We start from the raw sequence: 15,342 nt of genomic DNA on the forward strand, positions 1-15,342 counted from the left end.
AGTTCTGTACTTTTGACTTTGATACATTTCAGGACGAACGTTGACCAGAACGAAACAACTGATATATAGGGCACGCAGTTTGGGGAGCTCCCATAAGTTCGGGGAGTAACAACAGTAATCATTTACAACTACCTAAGCATTTTCAGGGCACAATCATGAAATCGACCAACATCCATGTTTCCCACATTTTTAGAACCAAGAAAGGTATGCATCATAGATGTTGAATTTGGATGCTAAGGACAATTACCCAGCGGCAGGCAACTTCGCATTCAAATGCATAGAAAATGAATGCACATGCTTTCGTTGCTTATTTAGTTGGCGGATGGGTGTATGACTTATCACTGCATCTTTTAGCGACGTAGCATACAAATTTGGGAAAGTTGCTCAAGAACTTTCACGCACGTTAGCAAGTCTCCAAAATTGTGTTAGCTATTGATTATGTACTACGAGTAACGTTTAGTGGTTGCGATCATTTATTATGCATCTACTTTCACCTCAGAGGCGAGACATTGCATGAGCTGGTACTTGGGAATATATGTCACTGGAAGACACCAAGTTTGGCTATGATAAATGCAAGGAAGGCTGGCTGGCATCATCGATCAAAGTCCCTTGTACGATGCCGAGAAGTCATTATGCTTTGATCACTTGTGGTTACAAGGATTGGACAACTCTTACAGGTCAACTGCAGCAGATGTCCAGTTCTCAACGTGCCTGCTCAATTTAAATCGATTACACAGGATTCTATTCTCGTTGATGGTACCCGTTATTTGTTTGGTTTGCCAAGGGGAAAAAAAAATATTGTTTATGCCTGCTCATGTTGAAGAATAGTATGGGGCTTTGGGGCCTTTCCTGATTTCCCGTTTCCAAATTGAGTTGAGATTCTTGGGCCCATTTAAGCGGAAGATTTGTGCTGGTGAGGATTGGTCTCCATCTATTTTGGTTTGAGCTCCAGGCTCTTTCTTGAAGAACCGGGCTACCCGCCCGCCTGCTCAGCTGTAGTTCTTGGTGAAAAAACTCAAAATGAATCAACTTTACCCCGGTCCAGATTCTCATCGTTTGTTTCTTGCTCTCATGTAATTGTGCTAAAAGCAGCCTCGTATCATCTTAATATCTGCCCACGTCACGATTATATTTCGTAGAAGATGGGAGTAAAACGGTTAGAAAAGGATTACAGAAAGTGAAAATTTTCAAAATCCTGAACTGCGGCGAAAGCACCCAGAACTACTATAGATGTCTCTAACTCTGATAAAGCAAGAAATTTGCTGGGAGTCGACAGGAGTTGCAGCGGTAGAAGGGCGATCTTCTAATTCAGTGGAAAGAATTTCATAAGATAGATAGGTTGTCGATAGCCTTGAGGCCCATTAGATCTGTAGACATGGACCTTAGCAAACATCTCATAATCCGATAGAAGCATCAAAGACGATATTTTTAATCTTAGAAGCAGTGACCCTCTTCCATCATCCTCGCAACTGGGAGAGTTCTGTAACATTGGTACTAAATTGACAGGCAGTAGCTGAAAGTAAACTATGGTAAATGAAGAACACGAGGCACTCGTATCAAAAAGCTGCAAGAGACGGAAATGCAGAGTAAACTCATACACAAAACATAAGTAGTACATTCGTATCTCTCACAGTTACCATCAAATTTCCAGATGTTCCAAGCACTTCAAAACTGTAGATTCATTTATGTCAATGCTTGGCTCACTTCCTGATTCTTCAGCATGAGGTGGTGATTTTTCTAACAAGCTATAAGCTATACTACTTGGTAATTCTCTCTTTGGGGTTGCTGATGGAGCAGCAAATACAGGAATAGCTTGCCTGATACGAACTGGGGGAGCCATTCGCACAGGTCGAGGCTGCATTGCTCGAGGGTGACTTGCAGATGGTGCTGGAAGGGGTGGTGCAGAGTAAACTGGTACTGCTGTTCTGATTGTAACAGGAGGAGCAATCCCTTTGTAAGGTGTCCTGTACTGTGTAATAGGAACATAAGTTGCCCTCTCCATAGTAGGAAGCTTGTGGCAGTGAACTGAACGCGCCTCTGATGAAAGAGACTGTGATAATGGAACAGGGCTGTCATTTGCTACTGCTTGTTTATTCTGAGAAACAATATTTTGGCAAAACAAGGGGAGGATTTTAGATGCGGCTGTGGGACGACACTGTGGACTTGATGGCCGAGGGGGTGGAATAAAAGATTTCTTCTGAAAGGGAATAGTGGTTCTGCTACTGTTAGACATATGAATCTTCTCCTTCAACCTGTAGTTAAGTAGGGCTCTAGCTATTCTGATTTGCTCCTGTTCATCATTATTCTCTGGCTCTGACGATGAACTAGAATCTTCTTGTGCCACTGAACCAAAAGAAAATATGCCCTCTTAAGTTCACCGTAAGTACCCCAACTAGTACAATGAAAATACTGGGAATTGATAACTGGAACCTAACATGTTAGGGATCAAGCATGGTGATCTTTTTTGTACGATATGTTTCCATATATCAAAGAAGTAAAGATTTGTAGTATGATTCTTCAACATGTTTGGTTAATAGTTTTGGAGAAGAGAAATTTGTCATGCATGGGAAACAATACCTAATACTGTATATCTTTAAACTCCTATCACGCCCCCCTGTATTTCATTTTGAATTAATAGAACCTCAAAATGTTTCTGCATTTTAACAGTATGTAAAAGTCCAGCTTATTAAAGTCGAGCATGCAAAAAGGTACACGGAGATAAAAGATAGATTTTCCCTCCAATGTACAAAAGATTTATTTGATATGGCTGGAAGATACAAACATGTAAGAGAAGATCCCTTCTAGAAGTATTCATGATCTAATGGAAATTCTTCCAATTCAAAATGTGAAAGAGAGGACTCACGTTGTTTCAATGATGACCAAGCTGCCAGGGCAGCATTCTTCTCAGCTTGTTTTTTGTTCTTAGCGGGTTCTCCCGTAAACATTATTCCAGCCAGTTCCACTGTTCCTGTAAAGACCGGTAGGTGCCCCAGACCTGACCTGAAAGTTGTATACTGGGGCAAAGGCGATCCAACTCTTTGTGAAATCTCCTGTAGGAGGTTTTTGTAGACACCCGTCTCATCCTAACATGCGTTAAACCGATTGAGACCAAAACAAAATTTCAATTACTCATTTAAATAATCATGCCACTATCAAAAGATGCTAACTAAAGTGAAATATTTTGGAGAGGACAAGGGCTTGCATATTCCAGCATGCATAACAGCAAGAAACTCCATACTAATTTCTTCAAACATACCCATCTGGTACTCATACATAGTATCTGAGTATCTATGCTTTTTTGAGAATCTTTAATTATTTGCTTGGACTATTGACACCCAAATACTGTCAATGGTAACTACCTGCATAGACTATGATCATCCGTGTGCCATCAATGTCAAATGGTAGAATCTTATATGCACAAGCAAGCTACATCTAAGAACCAGAAGCATCATAACAGATACTACAAGTTTGTACTGTATAAGATCAATAATATTATGTTTCAGAATCAGACATGTGGTACGGTACACAACTCAACTTTCTTACTTACACGGAAAATAAGACTTGGTTGCTTGGTCATTTAAAAGCAAACCAAATTTTCCAAACACCAGATAGTAAAATGACAGATATGCACACTGTATATTGCTAACTTAAGGAAAACAGAGACGATCTCAATGATCGTATCTACAAAAAGCTGAACATATTCTACACAGATGGATAACCTCCTAGATCCTTAAGAAAAGAGAAGGGTCCGGGTTCAAGACCTACCATTTACATTTAAAAAAAAAAAACACTAGAGCCTTCCATTAGCAGCTCTTTTTGATCCATTTAAGAGGAAAGAACCTCCTCTAGCTCTCATATAGATTAGTCAGAAAGAAAGAATGGGAAACTTGGAAGGTTCTACGTGCTCGATTAGTTCTGAATCATATAATCCTGCCAGCCATGAAACCTTTCCACTGCCTACACTGAGAATTCCATGACCTCAAAAGCTCAAGCCAGAGTCACATATCTGGAATTAAAATCAGCAGTAACTGAGACATCGATTTCTTTTATGTTGATTATTGAACATGTATCAGTTCTGAATCATATAATCCTGCCAGCCATGAAACCTTTCCACTGCCTACACTGAGAATTCCATGACCTCAAAAGCTCAAGCCAGAGTCACAGATCTGGAATTAAAATCAGCAGTAACTGAGACATCGATTTCTTTTATGTTGATTATTGAACATGTATCCCGCCACGAGAAATTACGTGGGGAAAAGATACTCTCATAAACTTCAAATGAATACATTTTGCAGGTCATAAAGGGCCAACCATCCATGCTAGTGTTAAATAGTCATGTGCAGACTATAGCGTTGTATGTATCTATAAGTACATTAAATTGAGGGAGACAAGACCATAAATTTGCTCTAGACCTCCCACATGTGCCACCATGACTATTCTCCCAGCATAGAGTAATACAAAAATTCATCATTTAATGCTTGACCTGTAGTCTTTTTTTTTTCCCCATATAAATAGTGGTGTATTTTCTTGACTTCATTTTATCATCCTTTTTCTGCACAGAAGTTTCTATTTGGTCTCGGAGAGTAATTTGCATGCACTAACCGGAAAAAACGACCTATGCAAAATAAAAAATCAACCACTAATTTCCAGTCATCACAAAACTGCAAGTTTACTTGGCATGAAATTAATTGCAAACCAGAGAATTCTCTACCACGTGACCAGCCTGAAAGTTGGCTAATCTGAATTGAATACCATAGTTATTATAGTTAGGTAAAAGTGTCCCCCCAAGATTTCAATGTATTCATACTCACATCAACGTCTTCAATTTTTGCGCTTTAAATAAATAAAAGAACAAAAACCCAAAAGTCAGCAAATTCAATTGTCAATCTTCGTCACATTACTATTTTATATCTTCGTTAATTAGTGAATCCGCCCAAAATTCAAGCAAAACCCACTTCTTAAAATGTCATGAATTGCTTAGAAAAAAAAAAAAAAAAGTGTCTCCACTACTACTTTGAACGGTCTCACCAACTATTCCACAGCTAAAACCGTGTGTCATGGAAGAGAAGCCAATTTGGTAGCTTCTCCTTTCACACTCCTACCAGGGCAGGGAGGAAAAAAGGGTCTGAATTATCTAAACAATTACCGCTTGACCAGAATACCCCTTGCTCCAAGATTGGATTACATTTGCAATATAGAAAACAGCTGTTTACCAACATGTAAAGGCAAGATGGGGGCAGTACTACTTAATTAATTGTATTATAGGAAAAAAAAGGGGTCACTCCCATAATCCCCTCAAAAGCTTCACTCTCTTTGTCCCAGAATATGACCAAACACCCGCCCAAATTAAACTTTGCAAAGAAAATCCCACTAATCCGAGAAGCCCAAGAGAGGGCATTTTCGTCATTTCATCATCCGCACGCACTAAACTAAAACAACCGGAGCAAGTACATCTGGGTAAATAAAATTGCCAGTGAAACCGAGAGAGAGAGGGGGGGGGGGAACGAAATTTCAAGAGTAAGAATGGGTATGCGTTTTTGTCATCTCCTTGTCCCCAAACATGAAGCTAAGCAGCCGGTAGAACTACAAGAAGAAAAAGGAAAACTTGCAACGCAATTATTATTTTTTTGGTTTTGGGAAAAGAAAGTTTCTAAAATTAGTCAACTGCAAGGACCCAAAAAAAGGGGGAAAAAAAAAACAAAGAACTTACAATGATTCTAGCAGCGAGGGAATGAGAAGGAGCACGAGTGGCGAGAGAATTGAGGGCGACCTCAGCAGCGGCGTGCTCGGCTTGACGGAGAGTAGAGTGGTAATGGGGACTTTCGAACGTCTCGCCGTTAAAGTTAACGGAAGCCTTGAACCTGGGAGCGTGGTCTGGACCTTCCCTAATGCAAGTGTAGGAAGGCAAGTTAAAGCAGCTTCTCTGCGCCAGCTCTTGCAGCTGGTTCTTATACATAGCTCCCTAATAAGTACAAATTTCTCTCTGTATCTGTGCTTCGGGCTGGGGCGGCGGATCAGAGAGTTTGAAATGGGTTATGGGGTCGTTAATGGAGTTGACGAAGAATGGGAGGAGGTGTGCATGCAGGAAGGAAAGGAAATGGTCCGATGGGTTATGATGGGTTCTGGGAAGGAGAGAAAGGAAGGTGGGGCTGGGGGAGGAGAGGGGTGGAATGGATTGTAGTCAGTCAGCAGTGATTTTTAATGGGGAGAATTAAATGCTTGATGTGGGGTTTCTTTCTTTGCGATGAGTGGGGAACTCTGGGAGTCAACCGAACGTTGGGCTTGCATGTAGGGGTGGGATGTTGTGATTTTATTTCATTTATATGCATATATACTTTTTTTTTTTTTTTTTAAAAAAAAACCACCTTCAGTTTGTCAATCCTTTATTGTATATTTTGCCTGTCATTCTTGGATTTTATGAATTAAATACTCCATATGTTGTTTGTGGACCAATCTAACTTGACCATAAAAATACGAGTTAATATTTTATATACATTAATCATATATATAATGACGGTGTTACGTACATTAACGGATATGAATACATGCAACTTAATTTTAATATGAAATTAAACTCCAAATCTTGTACATTTGACTTGTGTTCTTGCTCACTAACTCGTGTAATTATATATTCACTTAAAATCTTAATTTAGTTGTATAGCTTGCAAAATGTTACATTATTATTGGTCCTATTCCTAAACAGCGCATGTAGTGAAAGGTCGATTGGTGCAAGTGAAAACATGTAATTATGCTACATGGTGGGTTATTCTCTGTATTCATATCTTTATGAATAGCCCACATGAGCATGTGCCCATCTTTGTCAGCAATTAACAAAAATCGTTGTTGTAACGTAGAAAGTTGAAGCACCACCAACTAATTGGACTCATTTTTATTGTCCAGGAATTAAATTAGGACTCTATCTTAATCTTTAGGGATCAACCGCTATTCACGTAAAAAAAATAATAATAATAATCTGATTATCGTTCCAATGTTCTTATCAACGAATTGAACTAAAAGGCAGGAAGACAGAGAGACGAATGGCAGGCACAGCTTTAGTAGGACTTGTTGAAAGTCCTCGGTGGGGCAGGGTGAGTGGATAAATACACACAATTACTGCCGTAAGTTTTACGATGTGGATAAAGCTATGATGACCATTCTTCAACAGTCAAGGTAGGATATTAATATCATTACTGTTACTCTGGTTGAAGTTAGGCCAAATCATAAATGAACCATATATTATATTGTGTGTCATTTACACATTAATTTCCCAAGCCGGAGCTTGGTGCCATTATTGGACATGAAATAATGACTTAAAGGAAGCAAATAATATGACATGATCAAATAATGACTTTCCTCACTTAAAAGGAAGCAATAATACCTCACCGTTAGTTTAACATTTTTCATATCATGTTTTGGGATTAATTTTAATGCATAACAGTTAATCTGAGTTCAAAATTAAAACCAAAATTGTTCATATGTCTCATGTCTCTGGTAGCATATACATTATTAGCATATACTATAAAGTTAATTTTTTTTTTTTTGGTTTAACTATTATATCACTTCCCCCCCCCCCCCGGGGGGCGCCTCAGACAAATTAGAAATTGAGACCGTGAGCATTTATGTGTTTTCGACCGATGTACTTTGGATAGTTACCGATTACGATCCACTCCAGTGCTCAGAAGAGGAAAATAATGGCGTGTCAATATCTAACTCGGCTTAATGTATCGATTCCCATCCATAAACTTGAATCGAATCCCCCAAAGAAACATATATATATATATATATATATATATATATATATATTGCCGGAACGGCTGCACAAATCATTCTCTCGACCACTTTCACAGAATCAAAGGTCTTGAATAACACACACACACACACACTAGCTACCCTTTTGACTCCAATAGCTAAAGGAGTCCCATCATTCCTAAAAGAGCCGTGGAATATTCAACGTGGAGAGAAGTCCAAAGTACAAAAGCATCGCTATTAACCGCGTTTTTTACCAATGCCCGACTCCTCAAACCATAATTCTGGAGGACCATTTTCGTTATTAGTGGGGAACAACTTCATTCCAGTCTCCGAAGAAGGTTAAGTTGACCCCCCCAAAAAGCAGACTATAAAGTGCTCCTAAACGATCTCTGAGAGGGATCTTTTCATTCTTTCTCGACAAATTGAAAGGCAACTCAATGTCAATCATGCGAACCGAATGTCGACTGTCTCAAGAAATCAGCTAAGAAGTGAGATGCGTGCTCTTGAAACCGAAAAGCTTGTCTTGTGAAACCGCATATAGCCGCCCTGCGAAGACAGAACACCAAACAGAGCTTGCCACAGGCATATTCCGCAATGTTGATTAGTAGATTAAGAAGAATATACTATTTCATACCTTGATATACTGAATAAAGGGCTACAAAAGGATCATAATCTGAATACAAAAATGACTCTGCTATAGAATTGGCATATAATGCCGCGTGAAAAATATAAATATGGAAGCCCTATAATACAGAGCCCATCAAAAAATCAGGCTAGATTTTATTAGGACGAGGCAGTAATGAACTCGAGTGCGTCCTGTATACCTATATAAATAAAGAAATATCACCACGAAAAAGGGCTTGCTCCCAACAGGAAAATTTCATTCTCCACGTCTTTCACCCATTGACAAACCCGGTTGCAAGCTTTTATAGCCAAAGCCTGTGAATTATAGTGCATAATAACTTAATAGAAGGAACGACCAACCATAGACGAGATTAAAGGGGAAAAAAAACGGTAGCGTGCCAAACAATGAAAGACACTAACTACAATTCTTGCATATCAAACAAGGTTAAGTTATCATTGTAGATACGCTTTTAATAAATCTATTCAGCAGCTTTTAATCAATTTATTCACTAACAAATGGTGATTTGTCTATTCCGTTATGTGCAGGCATATAATGGTCTTACTCAAAATAATCCTATGCATAACACTCTGATGAACTGCTGACTTCAGACAACTCAGGCTAAGATTTAAGACAAGTTGAACTCAGTCATAATAGAAAGAATCTTCATCATCTAACCTTGTCTGCAAGGGGATCAAATGCCGCATATAGCTCAAAATCTTGAGTGACCCAGCAAAGCAGTGCTGCCACGTTAAAAAGGACCCATTCCAAAGTGAAACTCTTAAATGAAAAGATCAAAAAATAATCTTAAAGAGCACATCAATAAAGTGCATCATTTGACAGAAAACCAAACTAACTGAACAAATGTAAACAATCAGCAGACATGACAAATCATCAAAATCAAACATATGGAGCCTATTCCAGCTAAAACAGAACAGGAAGAAAGAGAAACTCATACTGACAATATCGAAACTCTATTGGTGCAGTATAGAGAAGCATTAATACAGACAGAGATTACCAGAACCCAATATGAAGTCATCTAATTAATGACAAACAACTATACATGCATATTCTCGAAAAGTAATTTGAAGAGATATATGTTAGGGGCAATCATAATGCAGAAAGCTACACCACTACAGAGTTTGAAACTAGGTAATATATGGTGAAAATGCTTACATATCTGAATAATGACTTTCACTAGCTTTCCATAAAAAATCAGTGGCTTAACAAAACCTGGGCCAACTTAAGAAATGCTCATGTATTATTTTATAAAATTACAAAGTGAGAAGTATTTAACAGTCTATTTGTGCCTAACAATGCTTCCTACTGCCATCAGTGTACTCATCAGAAGTAGATTCTTCAAATTGTCCAGTACAAAGACAGGCAAAAGATGCCACTTTCTCAGTTTTGCTTTTCAAGAGTGAGATTCCTAATTTCAGATGCTAACTAGTTCCAACATTAGACCACTTTTAATTTCTTTATTCAAGTAACTGAAAAAGTTTCCACCATCAACTCTTGGGTCAATCTCTAAAAAGAGATCTCACAACTTTGGATACCAAAAGAAGAATAACACAGCCAATTATCCATGAAGAATGCCAACCAAATGGAGCTTCTTCTCACCATAGTTTTCATCCCTTCTGAACTGGGTTTTATGTGGTCCAACATCTTTTTCATGCATGGATGCATAAAGCTTCTGATAAGCTCTATATAACCTACAAAAGAAAACTCACATGTTCACACCAAAAAAAAAACTTTCCGATGAACAAGATTTGTCACTACAATCTCCAGCTAAATAGTACAAAATTACCTTTTCTGCTGTCGCAAGCTATTGATTGGCAATGCAAATTCAGATGATACATACTGGTTAAGATAAATACTGCGGTACATGAAATGCCATAGCCCAGCAGGACCACCAACACCAATAAACTCTGTCAACCTCTCTGTGGAATCAGTTGCAAGCCTAGATTGACTTAAGTGAGGGGATGCAATTCCAGGATGAGAAGCAGGGTTCGTAGACAAATCCTCAACATGCATGCGACCTTCCAGCATGGATTTCTGAACTTCGACGAGTACATTCGACTTCAAAAGTATAGTCTCAATACGAATCCTATGCCATATATAGAAGATATTTCAATCTCGAAGTTCAAACGAGATACTTATTTGAATGGAGCTAGACGGAATATATAACACCAAAAATGAACAGATAGAGGAAGTGACATTTTATTCTTGACCTATCAAGAAGTGTAACAGCCAGCAAAATAAATCACCTGCAATCCTTAAGGTGGTAAAAAGCACCTGAACTTGTAGTGAGCAGTATCAAGTAGGTGTCAACCTGCAAACAAAAACATCTTTTATGTGTCATTTGTTGATAATCAACCAGCAGGAACAGCTTCTTATCCAGAGTTACCAAACTATATTGAATTCAGCAATTTCTTATTTTAGAGTAACTATCAATAGAATAGTTCAGAATACACTGGAAATTTGGGTAACGTACATCAAAATAGTGGACATATGCATATAGAAATGCCATGGGATTATATCTTGGTAGGCAAATTGGTGAGAAAGATTCAGATGTCCTATACAAAGACAATACTGATATGAGAATATAGTCAGGGCAAAAGCAGAAGCGCCATAGAATGACATATAAAAGATCAGTCAGTGATTGCACATACCTAAATGATTCAGATGATACAACAAAATTAGAGAGAAGAAGCATGTCATCAGGATGAAGGGATGCTTTTTGTGCACCAACGAGACAGATAACCTGCATTTATGTCAATTGAGTAGTCTCACCAATAAGTTACTAATATCACATTCCAACCTCTTTCTTAAAGCACAATTAGATAAAGAAGATAGAAAAAGAACCTTGTGTCTACACATTAAAATTGCAAACAGGACACCTGAATCAGCCACATCTTGTAATATTGCACCAGCAGCTTGTCTTGTTGCATAAGCAAGGGGAAGACAAGTGTATGCATGGAGAAAAGTAGCTGGGTTCCTACAAGTTATAGTAAAAACTTTCATCACAACGGCTGAAGGTTGGAAGATTAGGAATGAATTACAATGTCAATTACAATGAATATTTACAAGCAGTATATTAGTCAAAAGGTTGGAAGATTAGGAAGACGGAATTGACATCTTGTCAGCTTTAAAAACTGACGGATAGTAAACAGCATTGAAAACTTTGTTAAGCACAATATGTTTTCTCCATTCATCTTTCAAATTATATTGCATAATCTGAGACCATTCAGCAAGTAAAGTAGCCAGAATTTCTGGAATATAAACATTCCAAAAATTTCAGAATATATTGTTCCTGGATCTCATTTTAACAGCACGACACCCTTTTAAGTCTTAAAATGAAAGGAAAAAGAAGTTTATTAGTTCCTTGCTTAACTGCATTTTTCTTCACACTCAAGAAAGTACTACAATCCAAGTCAATAAAAGACAACTCCTGAAAAGGGAAAATATAAATAAATTGCCACAAGTTGATCTTAAATTATTATGACAGGGAAGAGAGAATAAATAACAAACCAATTGAAAGAATGGATGAGAGAAGAGAAGACCACATCCGTTCCTCCAAGCAAAGGCGTCATATCAAATTTTGGATTCTTCTCGAAACATCTATTTACAGACTTTGTAAGAATAAGTATCATCTGCAATCATATTGAATAATAAGTAGCTGCATTAATTGTTGGAAGACTTCTATTAAATGAATCAATCAGACATAAAGTAGAAAGGTAATTAAAACTTTCAGACAGCAAAGTTTATTTTCTCTAGGAATACATCTCAGAGTCAAATCCAGCAAATTAGGAAAAAAGCTACCTGACCATAGAGAAGCTCCAGTTGCCCCCTCAGTGACTCGTATGGCTCTTCTGTACAGCTTATACAAACGAGGTAAATTGGTCCTTTAACAAGAAAAACAACCTGAAACACGACGGACAAATTAATGAAAAGAAAGAAAGATATCACCCTATTTCTACATCCCATCCCATAATAAACAAAATACCAAAAATAAAAGTAAAAATAAAATACATAATCTACCACAATGGCCTTTACTTCTATAAACACTTATGAGAGTAAAGTGAGGCCAGGACATATGTATGATGCAGATGCGCCCTGGAAAACACTACACAACTTGGGTCGTCCCAAACTAGAAAAATGAAAGCAAGGCATTTGCAAAAGAATTTTAATCTCTCAAATTTGAATTGGGCAAACAAACAGTTGGAGATACTACACAAAAACTTTCCCCTGAAATAGATCTTGAAGCCTCAATTATTCAAGATAAAGAGGGCTAAAGTTCCAGGCAAAGCATCCTTTTACAGCAGCAAATTATGGAAGAATGATTTTTTGCTGTCATATTCGATTACTATAGCAGGATACAGATGAAACCGTGCTAATAATAGCCTCACAGATAAATGCATTTTCCCTCATAGGAGAGAAAGCAACATCTAATGCCTAAACCTATTCTACTTTCAATAATAAGAAACTGTTTAACAAGAGGATGCTGACGACTTGTTTTACGTTTCTTACAAACCATAAGATATTTCCATCCTATTATGGCTCTAAAACTGCAAATTGCCCAAGGACAAAAATCAAGTGCCCTACCAAGCAATTTCCCTCGTTTAATTCATGCTAAACCTATTAAACTTCTCTAATTTGGATTTAAAAAGAAAAATACAAGACTATAGCAGCCAACTACATAACATGAATTGCAGCTCAGCAAATGCATTTTTGGTTACATAAAAAGGTACTACATGTTAGGAGTCATTTCCAAGGATAAGTAAACCACCAAAGTTTTTGTTCTTCCTTTCTTTCTTTCCTTCTTTTTTTGCTGGAGAACTATCATTCACATCTCAAACAGCTCTGTCTAATTCTTAACGTATTCAGATATAAAAAAGAACCTTCAAACAAGTTCATGGAAGCTTGAAAAATTATCCAAGGCTTGGAAAACACACGCACACACAAAGCAATGCTATTTTTTACTTGTGAAGACAATTAAATTCAAAACAGAAACTTATAATCTCTAAAAAAATAAACTTCATGAAGGTCCAGAGAGGAGTTTTACTGACCTGGTGCTTTCCTGCTCTTACCAATTTCACACGATCTCCCCTGAAAAGAAGTCAATGATGCATAACTATTGCGATTTAAGCTAATCTTTGTTGCTAAAAGAGGTGGAACAAATCGATAAGTAGAAAAGATCAACCACAATAGAATTTGAAGTAGATGTAGCTATCAATGTACCCATTCTCCACAAAGGAAATAATGGCCTGTAGAGTCGCAGAGAATCCAGCTAGCTTGTGTTCATCTCCATATCTTTAAACATAATTAAAAAAAAGGGAACTAATTAAGAATGTCTAGATCCAGGACCACACTGTGCTGCAAAATAAAACTCTTAACTCTATGTCCCAACGAGACTAAATTGTGCAGCATATACACACCTCGAATATATGGGTTTTCCAGAGTGACTCAAAATAAAGAAATGTTTCTTCCTTTTTCTCCATGAAACAGAATCATCATCCTGCACTTCATCGATTTATCAAACAGAAAGATAAAGCTGCTAATCAAATAAGATACGAATCAACATAAGAAATTACTACAACCATTCATATAAAGTAAGGGGAAAAGTACGTGCCAAAATTGTCAACATCTTCAGAAAATGGAACTCTTCATGTGTTCCAATGGTACAGCATTAAAGCTATATTCCACAATTCCGCTAAAGGTTTTAATTATGAATAAGTTTACATATATATGCATACATCCCATTTAAGTCAAAACCTTTCCAATTATCAGGAGGGGAAAGAAGAGAGAACCACTATCAACTGATTAGCGAATTAATCTTGGGCAAACACCAACACTTATGACATGATTTCAAGCACAACAAATAGCTTGACACTTTATATTAATTCAGAAGGTTAGTTGAATAAGCATTTACATTACACAAATAATGTCAAATATTATGTACCAAAATCAATTAACCTCCTAATTACTTGAAAGGGTCATTTCCAATAATCTATAAAATCATGCATTGGTCCCAACTTATCTTAACCATACATTAGTTTAAATATAGCTATAAACAAAACAGGATACCCTTCAGAAATTTGAGCCAAAAATTCTAAAATTTCCCGTATACTGACCTCATCGCCATGGCGTTTCCCGGGAGTCCAGGGAGCCGGAGAATGTGCAACTCCGTCAAAATCACCGTTACTCCGAACCTCGACAATCTCGTCGTCATTAAAATCATCATTTCCATACTCCTCAACTCCACTGGTAGCACTACTCCCTCTCTCACCAGCATACCCACTGCTACTCGGACTTGACGGCGCCGCCCCTTCCTCCATTTCCGAAACATTCGCCCATACTCTCGACGAGCTCGCCTTCAACTTCTCCTCTGAGTTCCCGGGCAGCTCTTCGATATCATTTATCGATCCATTCACCAATTCCTCTCGAATTTCATCATCGTTGACACCGAACTCCGACTCGGGCTCCAGCAAGGAACCGGGTTGAAACGTTGAAATTGAGGCTAACTGATTCTCGATAGCGTCGAGGGACTGGTCAATTGAGGGAGGCTTGGGGTTAGGGGCAGAATTAGGGTTTTTCTCGTCGGAGGAGGAAGAATAGGAAGACGAGTTGGAAGGCGAGGGCATTATCGGGAGTGTCGAAGATATTGGATTATAATTCAGAGGAAAATCCTGGGAAGAGAGAGGGAGGAATTACCGATCAAGGCGAGTTGAGCTAGCTACCAGTTGTGGCAATGGAAATGGAGCATCCGGTGAAAGTTGATGATTGAGCTACCAGTCGTGGTAGTTGTTTGACCAATTGTTTGTTTCGGTTCGGTTCGGTGGCGCCCCCGCTCGGGCTTACGGGGGAGCCAAGAACCAAGATTAGATAGCAAGACGACTGACGACGCGACTGCCTGTTTGGTTCTAGCTGTCGTCTTGGGCTGTTTAGATGATGGATCGTGGATTAGGTTT

The 15,342-nt window shown here is 38.2% G+C and overlaps 2 protein-coding genes across 5 annotated transcripts; both read right to left on the reverse strand.

Moving 5' to 3' along the window:
- Positions 1-1,534: 1,534 nt before the first annotated feature.
- On the reverse strand, positions 1,535-6,249 carry LOC113742389 (double-stranded RNA-binding protein 2-like). Its single transcript, XM_072077067.1, has 3 exons — positions 5,711-6,249; positions 2,864-3,083; positions 1,535-2,343 (listed from the first exon to the last, which is right to left on the reverse strand). The coding sequence occupies exons 1-3, from the start codon at positions 5,954-5,956 to the stop codon at positions 1,640-1,642; spliced, it is 1,170 nt and encodes a 389-aa protein (XP_071933168.1). The 5' UTR covers positions 5,957-6,249; the 3' UTR covers positions 1,535-1,639.
- A 1,566-nt stretch (positions 6,250-7,815) lies between these two features.
- LOC113727706 (vacuolar fusion protein MON1 homolog) lies at positions 7,816-15,290 on the reverse strand. Of its 4 annotated transcripts, none has more exons than XM_072077073.1 (14): positions 14,506-15,289; positions 13,810-13,889; positions 13,613-13,684; positions 13,441-13,480; positions 12,194-12,295; positions 11,903-12,024; positions 11,237-11,369; positions 10,866-11,135; positions 10,639-10,703; positions 10,179-10,478; positions 9,992-10,083; positions 9,050-9,114; positions 8,574-8,688; positions 7,816-8,295 (listed from the first exon to the last, which is right to left on the reverse strand). In XM_072077073.1, exons 1-13 carry the CDS (start codon positions 15,013-15,015, stop codon positions 8,593-8,595), a joined length of 1,947 nt encoding a protein of 648 aa, XP_071933174.1. In that variant the 5' UTR covers positions 15,016-15,289; the 3' UTR covers positions 7,816-8,295; positions 8,574-8,592. The 4 variants fall into 4 exon arrangements, with proteins under 4 accessions (XP_071933174.1, XP_071933179.1, XP_071933171.1 ...); XM_072077078.1 differs by lacking the exon at positions 7,816-8,295 and having other exon boundaries at positions 8,359-8,688; positions 10,866-10,947; positions 11,044-11,135; positions 14,506-15,286; XM_072077070.1 differs by lacking the exon at positions 7,816-8,295 and having other exon boundaries at positions 8,359-8,688.
- Positions 15,291-15,342: the final 52 nt, after the last annotated feature.

The sequence above is a fragment of the Coffea arabica genome, chromosome 1c (assembly GCF_036785885.1).
Source record: "Coffea arabica cultivar ET-39 chromosome 1c, Coffea Arabica ET-39 HiFi, whole genome shotgun sequence".
NCBI lineage: Eukaryota > Viridiplantae > Streptophyta > Magnoliopsida > Gentianales > Rubiaceae > Coffea > Coffea arabica.